This window comes from Malus domestica, chromosome 16, assembly GCF_042453785.1.
Source record: "Malus domestica chromosome 16, GDT2T_hap1".
In the NCBI taxonomy this organism is placed as follows: domain Eukaryota; kingdom Viridiplantae; phylum Streptophyta; class Magnoliopsida; order Rosales; family Rosaceae; genus Malus; species Malus domestica.
The window spans coordinates 16,599,480-16,622,317 of NC_091676.1; the positions used below are offsets into that span (position 1 = coordinate 16,599,480).

Consider the following 22,838-nt stretch of genomic DNA (forward strand, 5'->3'; position numbering starts at 1 on the left):
TTATTTTTCCACCAACCCTAGGTCCGGGACTTGACAAGAAAGTATCCATGTTATACCATATGTCTAAAACTCAATAGGCTTTCATCTAGTCCAAGTACTATCCACACTCCGTTGATATGTTTAGTCCCATACTTGGTTTCAATAACCAAGGTTTCATGTCCTGTAGCTTGTACTAGCTTAGCATTTTCCATCTTCAATTTGAATGTCACATTCTTATCAACATTGATCAACAAGGATTCTTGTGATGTCATGTGATTGCAACATCCACTATTTATGTACCAAACACTAAGCTTGTTCTTCATAACCTAAGCGGAATGGCAAGCATAGAACATTGAAGCCTTTTCTTTCACATGCTTAGCATGATGAACAAGTTGTTTCACCTTGCTATTATAGTCCTTTGCTATATGACCCAATTTGTTACATCTGTAACACTTTGGTTTATCTTTGAACCAACAAATGTTGTAGTTTATCACAATATTACACACCTCCTTAGCATTCTCCTTATTTCCTCCATGTTTCACAAGTGGACCAGATCTATCACTAACCGTAAAACCTCATTTCTTCTCTTTGTTCTTCCATAACCTCTTTCCTTTAGAGCTATTTTTGTGTGAGCTATATCTAGAGGCTATATGCAAACTACTAAATGTTTTTGCGGTGACTTCACTCTCCTCAATGTGTCTTAGTATCTCTGTTCAAATTATTTCAGAGTAGCAACAACCTCAGTAGGATTAATCTCATCTAGTTTCTTAGTCCCCTCAATCACAAAGACTATATAATCATAGTTAGGAGTAAGGCTAATTAACAGTTTCTCAACTATTCTCTTATTTGACCACTCCTCACCATACACCTTCATTTGGTTAATCATATCAAACAATCTAGTCAAATAAGAGGATATCATTTCACCATTTCTCATCTAAGCATATTCAAAATCTCTTTTAACACCTTGCACTTTCACTGCTCGAACAATATGAGAATCACCTGTACTTCTTGCTTCAAGGTGTCCCAACTTGCCTTGGTCATCTCTTGATTTGCAATGTTGGGGAAGATTTCATCCTACCCGAACTTTGGATCAATCGAAGATCCCTAGCATCACGAGCAATCATATCCTGAGCAACAATTTGTTATTTCTTAGTAGTCCATCATTTGAATCCGAGGAAAGTCCATAGCCTTCCTCTACAAATTTCAAGAGAATATGAAACTTCAATATAGTCTCAATTTTGAGTACTAGAAATCATAGTTGACTCCAGTGAATGCTGCAGCTCGAAGCTTAGCTCCAGATCTGGTCATCTTGCTTGAAATTGTTCTTCATTGAAAACCCAGAAGCAATCCTTCACATTTCACGCCCCTTGATTCAATTCAAACCAAGCTCTGAGGCCATGTTGTTATATTGATTTTGGAGGTGACTTAGTTAGTTTTGTTTACTAGAAAATAAAAAATGAAAGGATAAAGACAATGAGCTCATAAAAGGAGAGTACATAGCTCTTTAGATTTCACATTGGCTTCTATTACATCAGCTTGAACACACACAAAGCATGAGTAAATGAAATGATCGATACAAACTCACACATTCGACACGCTTGAGCTAGCTCACGTGTAATGCACGAGCATCACTTAAAAATATCAAGGCTAAATAGCCAAAATGGTCCCTGAGATTTGTATAACTCATCACTTTGGTCCCTAACATTTCAAATCGATAAAAGTGGTCCTTGAGATTGTCCATCATCCATCATTTTGGTCCTTCCATTAAAAACTCTGTTAAGTGTCCTGGAGCTCTTGGTTGAAAGTTTGGACAATTTTCAAAGTTTCGTAGCTCAATCGTTTCTTAACCAAATTTGACCCATAATATATCAAAATGAAGATAGGAAAATGTAGAATAAGATTATACCTATTTAGAAGCCCAATGGCTGCCAGAGATAGCCGGAAAATAGCCTCAAAGTTGACTGGTCTGAATGAAAACTGGAAAATTCGGCGAAAACTGGGTAAACTTTAAACATTCATAACTTCTTCAATATTCAACGAAATCAAGTGATTCAAAAACAAAAATCATACTTCTTGATGAGACGAAGAGAATGGTGCCTTTGTAGATGGCTAACTCGCCTTGGTTTGGCCAGAAAACGGCTCAAAAGTGGCTGTCCTAGTCTCAAGTTAACCACTTTTGAGCCGTTTTCCGGCCAAACCACGATGATTTAGCCGTCTAAAAAGGCACCATTCTCTTCATCTCATCGAGAAGTATGATTTTTTATTTTTGAATCACTTGATTTCATTGAGAATTGAAGAAGTTATGAACGTTTAAAGTTTGCCTAGTTTTTGCTCTGACCAGTCAACTTTGAGGCTATTTTCCGGCCATCTTTGGAAGCCATTGGGCTTCAAATAGGTATAATCTTATTCTACACTTTCCTATCTTCATTTTGATATATTATGGGTCGAATTTGGTTAAGAAACGATTGAGTTATGAAGCTTTGAAAATTGCCCAAACTTCCGGCCAAGAGCTCCGGGACACTTAATGGAGTTTTTAACGGAAAAACCAAAATGATGGATGGTGGACAATCTTAGGGACTACTTTTATCGATTTGAAATGTTAGGAACCAAAGTGATGAGTTATGCAAATCTCATGGACCATTTTGGCTATTTAGCCAAAATATCAACTAATATGACAAATGGCACAATACTAGCCTATCAACTTGTTTTAATCTTAGCAGTCTATTAGATATTCAAAATACAAAGATGAATAAGTAGCAGATTTGATTTCTTCGCTTCAATTCCCAGTACCAGCATTCCTTCGTCATTGCAATGCAGAACTAATCTCTGTAATTATCCTTTTGCAAACAATCCTTAAACCTCAACAGAAACTCGTAGAAGATAAAGACGTCTACATGTATGGGTACGTCTTAAGACTTGTCTTAACTTTGTTTCTATTCCTCTATTCCAATTCGGTCTTCATGCAAACAGAATTTCAAATCTTGAAATTAATTAATCTCCAAATTTTTTTTTAAGATAATTAATCCCCAAATTAACTCCGCCGTGTAAGTTTATCTTACATTGCCAGTCCCAAGCCCGAATAAAGGAGGAAGGGGAGGGCGTCAGGTAGTCGACAGCCGGCACTCCATGATTACGTCGAATCCTTATGAAAATGAATCCAGAACGAAATCGCGCTAAAGCTAGGGCGTCACCCGTAAGTGGCGCGCTGTGTTGCCCGAGCACAGTGATAAGTGAGCAAGGGTCGCTGTATCTCCATCGGCACCCGGATGCAGTGTTAAATGAGCAAGGGGCTATAGAAACTTCTTTTCGAACGACTCCACTCAAAGTTGTTTGGGAGCATATGCTCCTATCAACTTTACACGGGACACACAAAAGAAGTACTTTGATCCTATTAGACGGGGAAGGGTGAAGAAGCTAGGACAGAAGGGTAGAGTTCAAGAGAGCAAAATGCGTTTAGGAACGTGGAATATAGGAACCTTGACGGGAAAATCTATGGAAGTAGTAGAAGTTATGGTGAGGAGAAGGATAAATATTATGTGCCTACAAGAAACTAAGTGGGTTGGTCGTAAGGCAAAGGATCTAGAAAACTCAGGGTTTAAACTATGGTATTCGGGTACAAATAGAACGAGAAACGGTGTTGGCATCATCGTGGACAAGACCTTGACACAAGATGTTGTAGATGTCAAGAGGGTAGGAGATAGAATCATGGCAATCAAGATTGTAATAGGACAAGAACTTATCAATGTGATTAGTGCGTACGCACCTCAAGTAGGGTTGGATACGAGTTCGAAGGAGAAATTTTGGGAAGACCTTGGAGACTTGGTGCAAGGAATTGCTCAGACGGAGAAGTTATTTATAGGAGGAGATTTAAATGGACACGTGGGCAGGGAGACAGGCAACTATGGAGGTTTTCATGGTGGCCATGGTTTTGGGGAGAGAAACGAGGATGGGGAAGCTATCTTGGATTTTGCAATGGCATATGATCTCTTCTTAGCCAACACCTTCTTTAAGAAGAGAGAAGAACATGTGATCACTTACAAGAGTGGGTCGTCAAAAACACAAATAGATTTTCTTCTAATGAGGAAAGGGGATCGTATAACTTGTAAGGATTGCAAAGTTATACCAGGAGAGAGCGTGGCTAATCAACATCGCTTGTTGGTGATGGATGTACATATCAAAAGAGTGAGAAAAAAGAACAAGACTTGGAAGTGCCCAAGGACTAGATGGTGGAATCTAAAAGAAGAAAAACAAGCAATTTTCAAAGAGAAAGTAATCACCCAGTGTGTGTGGGATAGAGAGGGGGAAGCTAACCAAATGTGGGATTCCATGGCTAGTTGTATCCGAAAAGTAGCAAAAGAGGTATTAGGAGAATCCAAGGGCTTTGCCCCACACCAAAAGGAATCTTGGTGGTGGAATGAGGAGGTACAAACAAAGGTGAAGGCTAAGAAGGAATGTTGTAAAGCCTTATACAAGGATAGGACCGATGAAAATGGTGAAAGGTATAGAAAAGCGAAGCAAGAGGCGAAGAAAGCTGTGAGAGAAGCTAAGTTAGCAGCTTATGACGATATGTATAAGCGACTAGATACCAAAGAAGGAGAGTTGGATATTTATAAACTAGCTAGAGCAAGGGAAAAGAAGACAAGGGACCTAAACCAAGTGAGGTGCATCAAGGATGAGGATGGAAATGTTCTTGCTACAGAGAACGCGGTTAAAGACAGATGGAAAGGTTATTTTCATAATCTTTTCAATGAAGGACATGAAAGGAGTGTTTCTTTAGGGGAGTTGAGTAACTCAGAAGAGTGTAGAAATTACTCTTTTTATCGTAGAATCCGGAAGGAAGAAGTGGTTGTAGCTTTGAAGAAGATGAAGCATAAAAAAGCAGTAGGCCCAGACGATATACCAATCGAAGTGTGGAAAGTTTTGGGAGAGACAGGTATAACATGGCTCACTGACCTTTTCAATAGGATTTTGAAAACGAAGAAGATGCCAAATGAGTGGCGAACGAGCACTTTGGTGCCTATCTACAAGAATAAGGGCGATGTACAAAATTGCATGAACTATAGGGGTATTAAGTTAATGAGTCATACAATGAAGCTCTGGGAGAGAGTCATTGAGCATAGATTGAGGTAAGAGACACGGGTTTCGGACAACCAATTCGGGTTCATGCCAGGGCGCTCAACCATGGAGGCAATCTATCTCTTACGAAGATTGATGGAAAGATATAGAGATGGGAAAAAGGATTTACACATGGTCTTTATAGATTTGGAAAAAGCGTATGATAGGGTCCCAAGAGACATTGTTTGGAGGATTTTAGAGAAGAAAGGAGTACGAGTAGCATATATCCAAGTTATACAGGATATGTATGAAGGAGCAAAGACTGCCGTAAGAACTCATGAAGGACAAACCGAAAGCTTTCCCATAACTGTAGGATTACATCAAGGCTCATCCTTAAGTCTTTACCTTTTTGCGTTGGTAATGGATGAGTTAACAGGACATATTCAAGATGATATTCCTTGGTGTATGCTTTTCGCAGACGATATAATGTTGATAGATGAAACTCGGGAAGGGATAAATGCAAAGCTTAACCTTTGGAGAGAAGTATTGGAATCTAAAGGTCTTCGCCTAAGCCGATCAAAGACAGAATATATGGAGTGCAAGTTCAGTGCAATTGGAGGCCAAAACGAGTTAGGGGTGAGGATCGGAGATCAAGACATACCAAAGAGTGACCGTTTTCGTTTCCTAGGATCTATCTTGCAAAAGAACGGAGAATTAGATGGAGATCTCAACCATAGAATACAAGCTGGATGGATGAAGTGGAAGAGTGCATCCGGCGTGTTGTGTGACCGCCGTATGCCACTGAAGCTCAAGGGAAAATTTTTATAGGACGGCAATAAGGCCGGCGATGCTGTATGGCACAGAATGTTGGGCGGTGAAGCATCAACACGTACACAAAATGGGTGTAGCGGAGATGAGGATGCTTCGTTGGATGTGTGGGCACACAAGAAAGGATAAGATTAGGAATGAGGATATCCGGGGTAAAGTAGGAGTAGCCGAAATTGAAGGAAAGATGAGAGAAAATCGGTTACTGTGGTTTGGACATGTGCAAAGAAGGCCTACTGACGCTCCGATTAGAAGATGCGACTATGGGACAGAGGTTCAGGGCCGAAGGGGTAGAGGAAGACCTAGGAAAACTTTGGAAGAGACCCTAAGAAAAGACTTAGAGTACTTGGATCTAACAGAGGACATGACACAGGACAGAACACAATGGCGTTCTAAGATTCATATAGCCGATCTCACTCAGTGACTTGGATTTTCCGAGTCTCCAACCGAGAAGTTTTCCTCACTCGGGAAATTAAGGGAACACTACCTCAACCTACATGCTCTACTCACAAAGCTTCAACATACAAGCTTTAACAAAAGAAAATTCAAGAACTTAGCGAAGAAGGCTTTGGTGTATTTAACACAATACGTTGAAATGAAGGAAAGCTTATTTATTGATACCCCCGATAAGTTACAAATATGTACATATACTTGAGTCAAAATAAACAAACAAGAGGGAGCCTTCACAAAGGTTGCTTAGGAGAAGTCTCAGCAGTCGGTAGAGCCCCAGAAAGAGAAGGCACCAGAGGGGGATCAGTCGGAGCCTCAGTACTGGACAGAACCCTAGAAGGAGGAGGTATCAGAGGTTGATCATTTGGAGCTTCATTACGCGGTACAGCCCCAGAAGACGAAGGCAATAAATGCCTTTGGAACAAACCCACAAATCTCTGATGATCAAGTAAAACCTGACCATCAGATTCCTTCATCTGGTCAAGCTTCCTCTTCATGTTTGTAGCATAGTCATGTGCGAGCCGGTGCAACTGTTTATTCTCATGCTTAAGCCCTCTAATCTCCTGTTTGAGACTCATCACTTCAGCCACCAATGATTCAACTTGGCGGGTTCGAGCAAATAAGCGTTGGGCCATATTAGACACAGAACCTGCACACTGAACACTGAGAGCCAGAGAATCCTTAACAGCCAACTCATCAGACCGTTTGGAAAGTAGTCTGTTATCTTTGGGAGTGAGAAGGTTCCTGACCACTACCGCAGCGGTCATATCATTCTTCATTACGGAATCCCCAACGGTAAGAGGACCAGTAGGGGAGACGAATGATGGGCGCCATATGTTGTCTGGAGAAGGCGGGGCTACCTCTTCACCAAGGTTCAAGTCAAAACGACGATCGGAGGGGCCAGACATTTTCAAAGGTGTGGAAGAGAGAAGAGGTCGGACAAATCAAGATCTTAGAAGTGCAAGAATGGAGCTTCTACTGGTGGATATTCAAGTGTGCTTTGAAACTTAATGTCAGCCCCTATAAAAATCTGCACTCGACGAAGCTTCAGAAATCGAAGAGGCGCCTACTCAGAAATCGAAGAGGCGTTTGTTTTCTCAAAAGCTGGGCTGCTCAGAGACCACGAGGGTCGATCTCAGAAATCGAAGAGGCGTTTGCTTTCTCAAAAGCTGGGCTGCCCAAAGACCACGAAGACCGATCTCAGAAATCGAAGAGGCTTGCTTTCTCAAAAGCTGGGCTGCTCAGAGACCACGAGGGCCGATCTCAGAAATCGAAGGGGCACCTACTTTTCCAGCCTTGTCAGCACCTGTCACACGCACACTCAGTTTTGCAGAAATTATGGGCATTCTGTCGAAGATTTCTGGCGAAGTAGAAAGCACAAGAATCGTACTGTTCAATCACCCACTTCCCACACGCAACAGTAGCTCATGGGTACCACAAATAACTTTTCCAAAGTTCTCTAACAAAGTTGAGACACGTGAAGCTTGCAGCTCCCACTACATCGCTCTGACCAAGAAGGGTAAAAGAATAGCAAAGAAACAACACTAACAAAGTTTAGACACATAAATTTTGAAGGTCTAGCTACCATATTATTACCCACAAGGGTAAAGGAATAGTACCACTGCTGGATAATTGGAAAGTCCCGATGTGTCAACCTCTGTGCTTCGTGGCAAGGTAGACTAGCAAACATGCCCAACCTTTACTCACATTCGAGAAAACACTCCCAACAAGATTGCTTGCTCCAAAATCGAAGAGGCACCGCCCTCCGAATCTCGAGAGCCAGACTCCCAACATGATTACTTTCTCAAAAATCGAAGAGAGGGTAAAGGAACAGTACCACTGCTGGATAATTGGAAAGTCCCTGTGTGTCAACCTTTGTGCTTCGTGGCAAGGTAGACTAGCAAACATGCCCAACCTTTACTCACATTCGAGAAAACACTCCCAACAAAATTGCTTGCTCCAAAATCGAAGAGGCACCGCCCTCCGAATCTCGAGAGCCAGACTCCCAACATGATTACTTTCTCAAAAATCGAAGAGACACCGCTCTCCGAATCTCGAGAGCCAGACCCCCAGCAGGATTGCTTTCTCAAAAATCGAAGAGGCATCGTTCTCCGAATCTCGAGAGCCAAATCCCCGACATGATTGCTTGTTCGAAAACCGAAGAGGCACCACTTTCCCAACTTCAAGAGCTGGATCTCCTTGGATAAAGCTTGTCTGTAATCTTCACACGCAACATCAGCTTTCCAGATACCACAGACCACTTTTTCAAAGTGCTCTAACAGAGTTAAAACATGTGAAGCTGACAGCTCCCACTTGTTGGAAATGTGCCCTAAAACCAATCATGTGATGATACTTTACGGACATTTCACATGTTAAACTAATCTAGTTTAATATAAAGGGCAAAGATTATTGTTTGAGCCGTCTCATATAAATGTTATATGCTTAAACGATAAAGTCCAAGGAATATGTGATTGGGAGAATGCAATCTAATGAAGTTAGATTCATGAGACCATTCTTTCGTAGACACATCCTAAATGTTCCTGATCATAGGATTGTCAATTGGGCATTGACAGTCCGTTAAGATCGGTACGTACTGTGTCTTCTCTAAGGGAGAGTGACTAGTCTCGAGTCATTGGTATGTGTGACATCAAGACAAGTACGTAGGTGCTCAATAGAGAATGAGTTCACTGAACGCGATCGACGAAGAGTTCTCATACTCATGTCACATGAGAACTCATGGTTGGGATAATGCAAAGTAGTCATTTGACCTAAGGCATCATAGTTGTCTTGTGGTTAAGTCCTTGATCTTTGATTATGTCAAAGTCACTCCATCAAGAGGGTGTCCACGGCATCGTTGGGGTTAAGCCACTTAGCCATGGAGGCAAGTGAATGCGCAACAAGGGATCTCTAACCTTCAAACTGTTTGAGGGAGAATACTCTATGATATGATTTAGAATCTCTGGCCAGAGTATGAATGAGATTTGGGAATGCGTTCCGAATCACATTCAAGGAAATCATATAAGCACACGAATCACATTGGATAGTAGACATGAATAAATAAACTATCAAACCAAACAATGTGGTCGGGAGTATTAGATTAGAGAAAGACCGTATTGCATTTGTAATCCCAAACCCCTTTAGATGGCCGGCCATGAAGGAGAAAATTGGTTTTGGTTCTTTAGGTCACTTAAAGAAGTGACTATATAAATGACTTTATAGCCTAAAATTGATTAAGGCTTCTTTTTGGAGAAAATTGGTGAGAACATGTCTCTCCTTTTCTCTCTAGGAGGAAGGTCACCTTGGAGGGTACATCTAGCAATCCTACTACTCCAAGGTCACTCATTTCTTCTACAATCTAACCTTGGTGAAGAGACTTAGAGGTTCCCTATTTTGGGAACTTGGAGAAACCTATTCTTCCATCCAAATCCATAGATTTAAGATGCAAAGAATGAAGGCCCTCTCTTTGGGTGATTAGCCTTTGCTTATGCAAAGAGGAATCTTCAAAGGTATAAATTTCAACTCACTTTGTTTTGAGTTGATTAATGGTTCACCAATCTACTAGGCTTTGAATTTCATGGTTAATGTTTTGTTTTTAAGTGCATGCTAGCATGATTCCGCCTTTAATTGTTAATTGCATGCTATATGATGTTGCTTAAATGAACATGTTTTCACAAAATAATCCTTCAAGAGCTCCCACTACCGTGCTATGACCAAGCAGGGTAAAGGAATAGCATTATTACTTGATGTTAGGGAGACTCTTATATATGTCGACCTTCATCCCCAACGGACAGGCAGACCTGCAAAAATGCTCAACCCTTCCTCTTATCTGAGAGGGCACTCCCAACGAAGCCTTTCGAAATATTCAGCTTTCTTTCCCCCCGATAATACCTCTGTAAACAAGCTATACTAGAGCAAGAATATCTCATATCATCAGGGTTAAAAGCAAGAGTATCCCATATCATGCTTTTTCCCTGTCTTTTCCTTTGGCCTTGTTCTTACCTGCAAGACAAGGAGAAAGAGAGCAATCAGTCAGCACTTGGAATCAAGCTTCCAGCCAGGAACTGACTGCCTGGAACCCCTTACCTGATTACTTACCTGGCATTGCTCTCGAGTACTCATCTTCAACATCTTATGCTTCCAGGGAAGATACCGCATCTGCCTGAGGAACAGATAGGGCAAGTGAGAAGGATACAAGGAAGCATGTGGAGACAAGCGTAACAGCACACGTGCCGATACATCCACTACTCTGTCAAAAGCAAAAGTATCCCATATCAGCAGGGTCGAACGTACTCTAGATTTGATGGACTTGTTTTGACCCTCAAATTCTTCAGTCGGCCTTATACTCTGGAGGAAACCAGAAAACCCTCCAGCCCAGTTCAAGAATAAGCCTGTGGAAAGTTACTTCTTCAAAAGCAAAAGTATCCCATATCATCTCTTCTCATTTTTCTTCTCTTTATCCTTCATGCTGCCTGCAAGATAGGGAGAAGGTGAACAATCAGCCGGAGCTCTGATTGCTTACCTTGTCTGTCACCTCTTTCAGCAGATCCCCTAGCTCGGCGACTTGGGGGACTCTTACTACATGGTTTGTATCGCGCTTAACCAAGCCTGAAACTACAAGTAAGCTTCAAGTGAAATTGATACATTACCTTGTGCATCTCCACCAGTTACAGATACCACCCCTGGATGGAGGAAGAGTACTTCCAGAGAAGATGCCACATCTACCTATGAAACAGATAAGGCAAGTCAAGACGATACCACACTCCGGTACTTAGAAGTTTCGTGGTTACGAGATCATTCGCCCACAATATTTCCTAATGTCATTTGTACTAAATCATTCACTTGTACTCACTAAAGGAGAGCTTGAACCTATGTACTTGTGTAAACCCTTCACAATTAATGAGAACTCCTCTATTCCGTGGACGTAGCCAATCTGGGTGAACCACGTACATCTTGTGTTTGCTTCCCTATCTCTATCCATTTATATACTTATCCACACTAATGACCGGAGCAATCTAGCGAAGATCACAAAAAGTGACCGTTTTCGCTACCTAGGATCTATCTTGCAAGAGAACGGAGAATTAGATGGAGATCTCAACCATAGAATACAAGCTGGATGGATGAAGTGTAAGAGTGCATCCGACGTGTTGTGTGACCGTCGTAGGCCACTGAAGCTCAAAGGAAATTTTTATAGGACGGCAATAAGGCCAGCGATGTTGTATGGCACATAATGTTGGGCGGTGAAGCATCAACACGTACACAAAATGGGTGTAGCGGAGATGAGGATGCTTCGTGGGATGTATGGGCACACGAGAAAGGATAAGATTGGGAATGAGGATATCCGAGGTAAAGTAGGAGTAGCCAAAATTGAAGGAAATATGAGAGAAAATCGGTTCCGGTGGTTTGGACATGTGCAAAGAAAATGTGACTACGGGACAGAGGTTCAGGGCCGAAGGGGTAGAGGCAGACCTAGGAAAACTTTGGAAGAGACCCTAAGAAAAGACTTGAATACTTGGATCTAACGGAGGACATGACACAAAACCGAGCGCAATGGCGTTCTAGGATTCATATAGCCGACCCCACTTAGTGGGAAAAGGCTTTGTTGTTGTTGTTGTTGTTGTTGTATAATTAATCCCCAAATTGTTAATAATGATTTCTGTTTTTCATCCCCATGTTTTTAGTCTAATCTATTTTATAAGTTAATTCCTTCAAATGTAATTTATATCAAGAAAGTTCTTGTTACCACGAACTACAACACCTCTAACAGTGGCGTGAGATAAACAAGTAATGTGATTCACTTAGCATTACTTCAACTTATATATAAATTTATTGCTAGCCAATAGTATATATAATGGGGTGTGATATCCACACACCCCATTTTACTTCTCACACACCCTTCTAATTTTCGGCCGTCGGATCGGATGAATTGAAGAAGATCAACGGATAGAAATTAATAAGGGTGTGTGAGAAGTAATTTGGGGTGTGTGGATAGCACACCCCTATATAATTAAGAAATTAGGTACAGAAATTTGTTTTTGACTGATTAGTAATAGACACCTGCATATTATTCATTTTTAGCAACTTGCTGAAATGTTACACTTTTCCTTATTTGTTAGATGCATCAAAACGATTGGGTTTTAAACTTGCATTAACATGCAACCTGAAATTTTGATGATGCAGATACCTAACTGCATTTTGCTCCTCTGAATGCCTAGACAATCAGATGACATTCGACGGGTTCGACAAAAAAAACTCGATCCAGAGCGTAAAGTAAAAAAGATTTCATTTTTAGGCAAGTCAAATGCAGCAAAGCCATGAAAGTTCAATTTGGTAATGTAGAAGGAGAATCTACCAAGGGAAAACTACCAGTTTACTAAGGCAATTAATTTAGATGGGAATTCCTTTTTGTCAATTTGTATGATGGATGTATATAGCTAAATGTGGATTTGTAATAGTCTCTTCCAAATTTCCAATTCGACTTCAAATATTTTAAAACCCTACTGTTTTGGATTTTACATCAGCTTTGATTTGGTGAATCAGCTTTCAAAGAGTTTGTTTGCCTTGAGATTTACTCATGTTTGCCCAAATCTTATGGTGTGCCTGCTTTGTTCTATAAAGTAGCGCCGTCGGGATTTAATTTTATTGAACACCTATAACTTGTTAGTCCATTTCCAACGGAAAATCTTGTGTCACCGGGTGCGTCCACCTTTTTGGGCTCTGCATCCACGCCACATTAACAAACTAACAAAATTTGCAACGGACTAATGATTCGAGCTATATAAAATTTACAAGACTTAAGAATCTAATAATTTGAATTCGATTAACAAATTTAAAGTTGGGTTTCCAGTTTAGGGAGTAAAATGCTCCAATTTTGAGACCCCCAAAAAATAGAAAGCCAAACGCAAGTGACCCTCTATCATAGTAGTGGGGAGGAGGATTGTCCTTGCATCACGGCTTGGAATCAAACCACGTTGGTCCTAATCTAACAAATCTATGGTTTGACGGAAAAAAATAAATTAAAAAAAACAGAAACGCAAGTGACCCTCTATCACAGTAATGGGAAGGAGGATTGTCCTTGCATCACGGCTTGAACTCGAACGAAGTCGGTCCTAATCTAACAAATCTATGGTTTGATGGAATAAAAATAAAAAAACAGAAGGCCAAACCATGTTCTGCTACTGCTAGTTTAGTGATGGATAGAGCAAAGAATCTTTAAATCATGACTTTTCGACATAAACTGCCAAGCCTGTGAATTTCGGCCTGCTTGTCAATTCCTTGAGCAGGAAGCACCACGACCTTTTTCAGTAAAATATATAATTACCAAGACCCAGATATCGATCAACCCCTGAAACTTGCTTTATTCTGTGCTTGCTTCTGTTCTCACTTTAGTAAATAAATATTCATCAATATTCTTTCCCATTACTCAGATATGCAAAAGTAAAAAAATAACTCAGACATATTTAGTACGAGCATTATTTGACTCTTTACCGTTTAAGAAAGATTACAAATCGAAAACTAACACATGTACTAAATTAAAAGCATAAAAATGAAAAGTTTCTATATACCTACATGCACTCCCTATTTAATATACTTAGGAAGACAAAACTCATCATATGTAAAGAGTCGATTATTTTCCTGTAAAAGCACATTTTTCTTTTTTCAATCTTCACATCTTAACAGAATTTTCTTTTCATTTTTGTTTCTTGGGTGGGGAATCAAATGCATGCGAAGAAGATTAAACGCATGCACGTCATAGTTTTGGCGGTTAAAAACAAGATTATCGAGTGGTCCTTGCTAGAGAATGTAATCATGACAGTTTTGTGCAAACTGGTAAAGACAGATGTGGAATGAAGCCCCACTACAAAACAAAAATCATGGTGCTCATCTATTTTACCTGCCAAACCTCTAAAAACTGACTCGAGCTTTCCCAGTCTGTTAAACACCGGAGTTAAAATGTAAAAGCACTCACAGTAACTTTTTCAGGATAAATCAATTGCCACAACTGGAAGTCTGGAAGAACAGGAGGCTTTTGGACTTCAATCATAAGGCACCATTCTTTTTCATTCTATTTTCTTTGCATTTAATAACAAAAAGGATGTAAGAAAATGATTATTTTTACCCTTTTCACTTTCATTCAGTCATCATATATATATCCCTAATTCCTAAACAAATAAAGAATCACGAATAATTAAAAATAATAATAATCTTCTTGTTCTTCCACTTGGCGAGTTCCGATTGGCTGAGTTCATCCTGCAAGACAAAAGTTTATAACTTTATATAAGTAAAAGCTCAAGGGAAATTTAAATATTATTTACTGTAAGCACAGAAGTAAAAACACTTTTTAACACAATTATAGTACCTAATTAATGTGGGGTAAGTGCTTATTAACTGGATGACCAAATAATGGAGTGTTGTTTCTGACGGCTGAAACTGATTTTTTTACTGCCACCAAGTTATGAAACCAACTGTAGTTACTGTACAATTTGCTGTTCATGTGTGAGTTAACAGACCAAAATTGCAAAATTAGCACCTGCTAAGAGAAAGTAAAATGGTCAAATTAGACAAACTAACCCTTCAAAGATGTACAGAAAAAAGCAAGAGAAAAAAGTCAATAAAAAAAGAAAAGAAGAGTTACCTTTTTCGGTTTGTGGGCTAAGGGAGTGTCTCTATCAACACTACAAGGATGTGTTCTTCAAAGTGATTCCCGCCTGCAACTGCAACTGGGGACCAAATTCTAAATAAGACCAAGAAATAACCAAGATATCCATACTTGTGAAGAAAACAAGAGGATGAAAAAATTTGGACACTTTCAGGTTTACTAAAAGAGGCATTATTCCTCTCATTGCATGAGTTTTCATTTTTAGGCATATCCAATAGGATCAAAATCTATGGATTGAACCGTCTGACGAAAGAAATGTTAAAGAGTGACACGTGAAATGAAATTACAGTGAAAAAAGGGTTGATTTGATTGCCGAACCATACCAAAAGAAGAGTTGGAACTTGTTCAACTAAAATTTCTAGGGTACGATGTACCATGCTGAATTTAACGGTTGGATGTGCGGTCAAGAATCCAAGGGAATTTAAAAGGATTCCTAATTTAATAGGTATTGGGAACCTTAGGAACAACTAAATTATTAACTAAACAAAACCTGCAAGTGAGACATACACTCAGATGACCATGTGATTTTGTATTGCAGGCATGACATGCACAGAACAAACAACAGAAAGAGAGCATACCTGAATGCAGGACCGATGTGGGTCATCATTGTTCCCTCATCCTTCAGAAAAAGTTTAGCTCGGTATATCCATGTGAATATGGAAGAAGCTCCTCAACTTCTATCCTGGAACTAGAATAACTCATGCTTTTCTTCAACCGGTTATGGCTTGATTCAACCTCAGCCCAAAATACGCCATAAACTGGTCTGTGATCTGAGAACCTAGATTCCCCACGTACATACGATAATTGCTGGAGACCTTCACCATACCACAATATTCGATCACACCTTCACAGATGAAAAGTCAATAAATTAGCAATTCAAAATTTTGGATAATTAATCCATTTTTATTCAATGTACACTTCATCTTCCATTTTATTCATCCATAATTCTCCGTACAGTAGGGAAGATGGTCTTACCAAGCAGGTGTTCGACGTTTCTCCTTTGGGTGCATATCATCCCCTGCATATCTGTCTGAATTTGTCGAATACTTGTAAGTTGGTGGAAAATAAATCTTCCCCTCATTCCAGCCCCTAAAAACACGACCTCGTTTCTGCTCTATCCGTAACTGTTGCAAGAACTAATGTCAATTGCCTAATGAAGTAGTAAGAATGGAAGCAAGGATTTTAAAACAGAGGAGAAACATAGATAAGTATATTGAAACATGCCTGGTCATTCTCTAACAAGGCCCTCCAGTTTTGCATCTCGACTAACGCTTTAGCAGAGCGGTAAGAGAGGGAAATTCGATAATTCAAATCCCCAAGCCAAATAACTCGACTAGATAAGAAGTCAAGAAAAAATATAATCAGAACAAGTGGCATATACCAGCTGCTGAACGCCTATAACAAAAGTATGCAATCAATGGTAGATAAGGTAAACAATTACTCATGCTCCAAGATTGTTTCTGGGGATTTCAGCGCGCCAGAGCCCTTAACTTTTGGAAATCTAGTCTTCCGAAGGATCTCCATGACATCAGAATTCCTTCTTAGTTCATCACCCTCCTTTTGTCCAGAGGTTAAATGAGTACAAACAAAGCAAAAGGTCGTATCGTGCAAAGACATGCTCACTGAAATGGATCCCTGAAAATCCAAACAGAAAAATGTCTTTGTTATTTACGATTGAAAAATGCATCGAAAAGAATCAAAACAACCATAACTAAGTGATTCAATACCTTATTTCCAAGATAACCCATTAAACCTCTTCCAACACACGATACTTTCATGTCTTTCACAGAATCCCTCAGCTCACTCCTGACCCATACTGTGAGAAATATGCCAACCATTTGCTTGCTTGCAACTAAGTTATACCTTGAATGCCCCGGCATTCTATATCCATCATTGGATGCAGATCCGCCATAGGACATTGGTGAGAATAAAACAGTACTTGGTGAATCACCTGGTCCGTTATCATCATCAGACGATGCCCACCTAGAATAGTCACTCGGTCTTGAGTAGTCACTTGGCCTTGAGTAGTCACTCGGCCTTGAATAGTCACTCGGCCTATGACCGCATTTGAAATTGGGATCACAATCACTTGGCCTGTGACCATAATCACTTGGCCTCTGACCATAGTCGCTTTGCCTGTGACCATAATCACTTGGCCTCTGACCATAGTCGCTTTGCCTGTGACCATAGTCACTTTGCCTGTGAGCAAAGATCACTCGATCACAAACACTGAACCTTCGATCAAGTCGAGGTTGTGAGATAGAAGGGTCATTCTCCGTTCTCCAGCTGTGGGTTGCTTGAAATGATCGACGTTGGAAGAAAGACGAGTTCTTCTGCCTAGCTGATCCCTCAAAATCTGCATGTAGTTCTACAATTGGCTGTGGGATGGGAGATGGTGTATAGCACCCACCACCCCCACTGGTCCCGGGAAGATTGTTTAAGGTCTTCCGAATGAGAGCCAACCATTTCTTGGCAGGGCCATTGTCTTCTGCGCCCAGAACATTACCAGCATTTAGAGGAACTATCTCTTGAAACCTGAGAGAGAGAAGTATAGACGTATATATGAGCAACATGCCTATAATTAGAGTTTGTTCTGAGAGAAGATAAGATAAAAACAGCGAAATCATACCCAAGAACATAAATATCCGCAGGAGGTGAGGCGTGAAGCCAATCATCCAGTTTCAGATTACTCGGAGGAGATCTCCCGGCCACATTCCATGTAGCAACAAAAATGCTGCCCCAATTCAAAAGAGAAAAACTTGTAAACAACACATTAGAGATCCAAAATACTTTATAAGAACAACATTGTAAAAGAAGATATATATATATATATATATATAGACACTTTACCTATGGTTCTCTACATCTATGATTCGAGGATGATCGAGATTCATTTTTCGCCTACGAACTTGCTCTGTGTTCTTGCTAAACTTTTCTGTCTTGCTTTTCTTAATTGTGCATGGTTCCCTCTCTGAGAAACTAGTCCTGTATTCAACCTGATCACCTCCTGAAGAACAAAATTATTGGAAATGTATTCAATAATGCCAAAATTATTGGAAGTATTAAAATATAAATCAGAGAGAGGTCAATAATGCCAAAGAATTAAAAAATTTCATATATACAAGCCAAAACAGATGGGACAATTATGCAGTAACAGAATAGAAATACAAAACAGAACAGTGGCATTGCTGAGACAAAAACTCCAATTATCCAAAGCTATTGGTTAAATCGATTTTCTGTACTTAGATTAAGATTATGTCACCAGAAAACCCCAATAATTATATAATAATAGCAATACCAATCATATGAAAAACCATTGGAAAAGAAGGGTTTCTACCTCCATAGTTAACATCATCTGCCTGAAAGTCCTCATTTTTGCTCTTGATATTGAACCACTTTCTGACCATTTTCTTTGACCATGAGAGCTTCACCAAACAACAAACAAAGAATCAACAAACAATTCCCAGAAATCAAAACATAAACAAATTCATAAATAATCTAGGAAAATAATGGTTTTTTTTTCAACAGAATTAGAAAGTGAAGAAAAAAACCGTGCTTTTCTTGGAATTCTCAACTCTCATTGTTTCACTATTACTTCATTCAGCTTCTTGGTTTATTCTCTGCTTCCCCAAATATGATAAAAGTTTACTCCTTTAATCCTAAAACTCTAAAAACAATCCAGTAATCTGCAAATATTGGAGGAAAGAGAGGAAACTGCGAATGGTTTTTCTTATTTTTGGCCAATAATAAATGGGATTTACTGTTTTGGTGTAGTTGCGCTATTAAACGCACTCAATGGTGATGTGTAGGCTCAAAGAAGGAAAACCCAGAAGAATATGAAGGCTCAAAGACTGGTAAGAGAGAGAGAGAGAGAGCGCGGTTTAATGCGTGGGAGTGAGATGAGATTCTGAATTTAGAACAAGACAATGCGGCAGACATAGAGAGAGAGGCAGAAAGAAAAAGAGAGTCCCCTTCTCTCTCTTTGAACCAAAGCGCCTCGTTCTTGGTAACAACAGCAAAGTATCGAACTTGAACAGTATAAAGTGCAAGACGAGAGACAGAGAGTGAGGAGTGTGGTGAGAGAGAGTTAATTTTATTGAGAAATATTTAACCCCAAAGCAATTAGCACAAGGGAGGCCCAACATAACGGGGCAACGGGCATGTTGTTTAGTTTTAAACTTGTGAGCAGAACGACCCGGTCAGCAGAAGAAAGGCTGCCCGCGGTCAGCAAAGTGAAGGGCATGTTTTGAGATCCAGACATGTACAGCAGGCACTAGAGGGAGAGGGAGAGCTGTCTCCTTCTGCACCATTTGGTCTACCCATCAAAGTAAAAGCAGTTTAAAGATGAAAAAAGAGAAAGGGAGTGTTAATATGTATCTGCTGGGTAGTTACAAGTACTAGTACTATATTTGTTTTTTATTTTATTTTATTTTATTTCTTCTTTTGCTGGCAGAGAATTTTTTTTTTTTTGTCAATCGAAGGATTTTATTAGATTAGTCACTAATGAGGTTCGAACTCATATCATCATGTAAGAACTCAACATATTTTCACCACTGTGGTAAAGGGCCACTCGCGCTCGCAAAGAATGTTTGGGGTTGAACAATTTTTGCTTTTTAACAAACGATATTATCTATACTAAAGGGAAGAGAATTGAGTTTAACCTCACAATAGGTTAGTAATAATATAATTCAACCTTTGGCGAGAATCGAACCTAAAACCTCTTACTTACAAGTATGCTACTACACTGTAGTATTAAGTGCTCTTGAAGAAATATTGTATTGACAAAAAATGATATTGGTAGTTCCTACATGGTTTTTTGTTTGGAGGCATTCAACTTTAGCAAATGCATAAAATCTCCACAACAACTTCATTTCTTGTCCTCTTTAGGTTTTTATTTCTAAAGTTCGAATCTTTAATTTTTGGAGCAATATGCATTTCTCATATGTGTGATTCTCTATGTTACTATATAGGGTAAAGTACAAAAAATTACCTCAACTATTGGTGTCACGACACTTTCATACCCCATTTTTTAAAATTGACAATGTCATACCTTATCTTTAGAATTTGATTCAATGTTATACCTTCCGTTACTTGACCGTTTACTTTTCAGTTAAATGCTGACGTGGCTTGATTCGGAGCCCATTTTCTATAAAAAAAAATTAATAAAATATTATTAAAAACTAAAAAAAAAAAAATTCATATTCTTTAAAATAATAAAGAAAAGTAAAAAAAATCCCTCTATTCGTCCCTTCCCCCCTCTCTCTCTCCCCATCTTCATCTTCTTCCCTGCTTAATCTTCAACCAAAAAAAACATATTTGAAAACCTATCAACCCCCCAACCACCGCCCCCGAAGAAGAAGAAGAGGAAAAAAAATGCAACCCAACCTAGTTCGCGCCCCCCCCCCCCCCCAACCCCCTACAACCCGGAAAGAAGGAGGAAGAAGAAGAAAAAAAAAAAAAAAAAAAAAAAAAACCCCAACAGCGATAGCGTCCTCTCCCGGCCAGAGCTCTGCAAAGCCTTCGAGTCCCTCAGGCTCATTGAGGCCCACTTCGGCATCGATGTGGCCACCCCGCCATAGCAGTTGACGCAGTTGTACGACTCCATATTCGACAAGTTCGACAGCGACCAGAGTGGGACGATGGATCTGGAAGAGTTCAGGGAGGAGATGAAGAAGATTATGTTGGCCATCGCCGACGGGCTGGGCTCCTCCCCCATCCAGATGGTTCTGGAGGACGATGACCATAAAGAAAAAGAAAAAAAAAAAATCCAAAGCGAACCCAGTTCGTCCCCCCCCCCAAACCTAACCCCCTGCCAACCCCAAATCCACCACTCTCATCCATTCTCCACATCCTCTTCCGCACCCATCCTCCACCTTCTCTGCACACCCATCTTCCTGCCGACGGGATCTGGGTTTTTATTTTTTTGTTTTTGGGTTGTAGGAGGGGGAAGAGGGAGTTGGGGGGGGGGACAAACTGAGGGTGGGTGTAGGGGAAGACAAATTGGAATTTTTTTTTTTTTTTTTTTTTGTTGGGGGTTGCAGGTGGGGGGAAGAAGATGAAGATGGGGTGAAGAGAGAGAGGAAGGGGAGGGGGAGGGACGAACTGAGGGTTGTTTTCCTTTTTTAATTTTTATTACTTTTCTTTATTATTTTAATATTTAAAAATATTAAATAATTTTTTTTTTAGTTTTTAATCATTTTTTAATAGAAAGTGGGCTCCAAATCAAGCCACGTCAGCATTTAACTAAAAAGTAAACGGCCAAGTAACGGAAGGTATAACATTGGACCAAATTCTAAAGATGAGGTATGACATTGTCAATTTTAAAAGATGAGATATGAAAGTATCGTGACACCAATAGTTGTGGTGGTTTTTTGTACTTTACCCTTATATGGAATGATTGTGGATGTTGGTTTGGGAGAATGTTGATGAACAATTTTGGGGGTTTCCTAGCTTAAACTAGGTTCTGTGTCCTTGGAAACATATACAGGTGTCCCAAATTTAAGGTGTTGGGGGTGCCCTTTTTTGTGTGCCACAATGGATGTTGGGTTTCCCTTTTTAATTTTTTGGAAGAAGTTGGTGAGTTTCTCTAAGCAATATTTTTTACTTTGGTTTTTTCATTTGCGTGGGGAGCTTTCCACATGAAATGTGCTTCCTAATTCTTATTAGATTTATAAATGTTGAAGACTCCACTGTATAGTCAAGAATATTAAATTTTCGTTTCGAGGGAAAACAAACTTGGACTTATATTTCTTTTAAACAAGAAATAAGTTACAAATAAAATCCACGACGAGTCTTTACACCAAACATATCAACATGTAATTGAAAAATGATCTCTGTATGAAAATTAGCAAACGAGAGACATTATAACATAGGACCCATGTTGATTTAAGATATAATTCTTAAAATTTAAACTAATTTAGAGACTCTCAACACCCTCCCTTTAGAAACCCGAGCCTCCGCCACCGGCCTCTACCTAAGGCTGGGGGCCAGTGGGCAACCTGTCCCTCATCTCTTTCTTCTCCTAGCCTTCCTCTCTTTCTCTCCTAGCCATCATGATTCAGCCCTGCACCTTCCTTCCATCCCATGTTCTCCCTCCCGCCCAACCTTCAGATCCATACCTTGCCCTCTTGTGTCTCTTTGTTTTGGGTCCGAATCGATGTTAGTGTTTGGTTTTTGGGTTGTTGGCAGTAGGTGCCACCTCTACCTTTCCCTTTTGGTGCCGGGAGATCCGTTTCAATTTTGCCAGTGATTTTTCTGAGGTTCATCCTCACACAGCTTGGGTCGACCTAGTTGGAGGCCCGCTGCCTGTGGTTTCCAGATCTGGTTGTGGTCCCCTTTGGCTAGTGCGGCTTGGTTTTGGTGTGTGGGTGTGTCGAATTGTGGTTCCCTTCTTGGTTTCTTTCCCTTTGTTTCGCTTCGGGTGAGTTTTTGTAATTTTAGTTTAATTTAGTTTTCATTGTTTAGTCTTGGTATTCCTAGGAAAATTGCTCTCTAGGGTTCCTAGGTCTCCTTAGGTTCTCTAGGAGAGCGTCTGTCTGAAGATTGTATACGGCGTTTGGCGTCGAGTTACCTCCAATTTGTTGGTGACATTTTCAACTGGTGGTTCAGGTTGGTTTTGCAGCATGTGGAAAGGACTATGGAAGCCATGGTTGCTCACAGCACAGCAATGGTTATACACTACATGTTTGGTGGGTGGAAGATTCCCCTGATTTGCTTAGGGATTTCTTGTAATTTGTTTCTGTATTGACATTTGGGGATAGTTCATTTCGTCGTGTGGGACACTCTTTTTCCTTAGACTGGGTTCTCCGACAAGGTTTTATCGAGGCCCAATATGCACACTATTCTCAGTTTGTTGTCAATTTGTCCTTGTATT

General features: G+C 40.0%; 1 protein-coding gene across 3 annotated transcripts; it reads right to left on the minus strand.

Annotated features, from left to right (window-relative positions):
- Positions 1 to 14,341: 14,341 nt before the first annotated feature.
- Positions 14,342 to 19,110, minus strand: LOC103423500 (type IV inositol polyphosphate 5-phosphatase 7-like). 3 transcript variants are annotated; one of them, XM_029096324.2, is made up of 12 exons: positions 18,517 to 19,110; positions 18,303 to 18,390; positions 17,816 to 17,972; positions 17,595 to 17,699; positions 16,693 to 17,500; positions 16,407 to 16,600; positions 16,190 to 16,298; positions 15,941 to 16,089; positions 15,544 to 15,809; positions 14,942 to 15,026; positions 14,666 to 14,836; positions 14,342 to 14,556 (listed from the first exon to the last, which is right to left on the minus strand). In XM_029096324.2, the coding sequence occupies exons 1-9, from the start codon at positions 18,544 to 18,546 to the stop codon at positions 15,587 to 15,589; spliced, it is 1,863 nt and encodes a 620-aa protein (XP_028952157.2). In that variant the 5' UTR covers positions 18,547 to 19,110; the 3' UTR covers positions 14,342 to 14,556; positions 14,666 to 14,836; positions 14,942 to 15,026; positions 15,544 to 15,586. The 3 variants fall into 3 exon arrangements, with proteins under 3 accessions (XP_028952157.2, XP_028952159.2, XP_028952158.2); XM_029096326.2 differs by having other exon boundaries at positions 14,942 to 15,020; positions 18,517 to 18,973; XM_029096325.2 differs by having other exon boundaries at positions 14,666 to 14,839; positions 18,517 to 18,970.
- Between the last annotated feature and the right edge of the window lie 3,728 nt (positions 19,111 to 22,838).

What these genes read in the sequence shown, in the direction of transcription:
- LOC103423500 (XM_029096324.2), bottom strand. Translation starts at nt 18,546, where the DNA reads ATGAGAGTTGAGAATTCCAAGAAAAGCACG. An exon ending in AGAATTCCAAGAAAAGCACG is followed by an intron (nt 18,391 to 18,516) that starts GTTTTTTTCTTC and finishes TGTTTGGTGAAG; the next exon opens with CTCTCATGGTCAAAGAAAAT. An exon ending in ATAGATGTAGAGAACCATAG is followed by an intron (nt 17,700 to 17,815) that starts GTAAAGTGTCTA and finishes GAATTGGGGCAG; the next exon opens with CATTTTTGTTGCTACATGGA.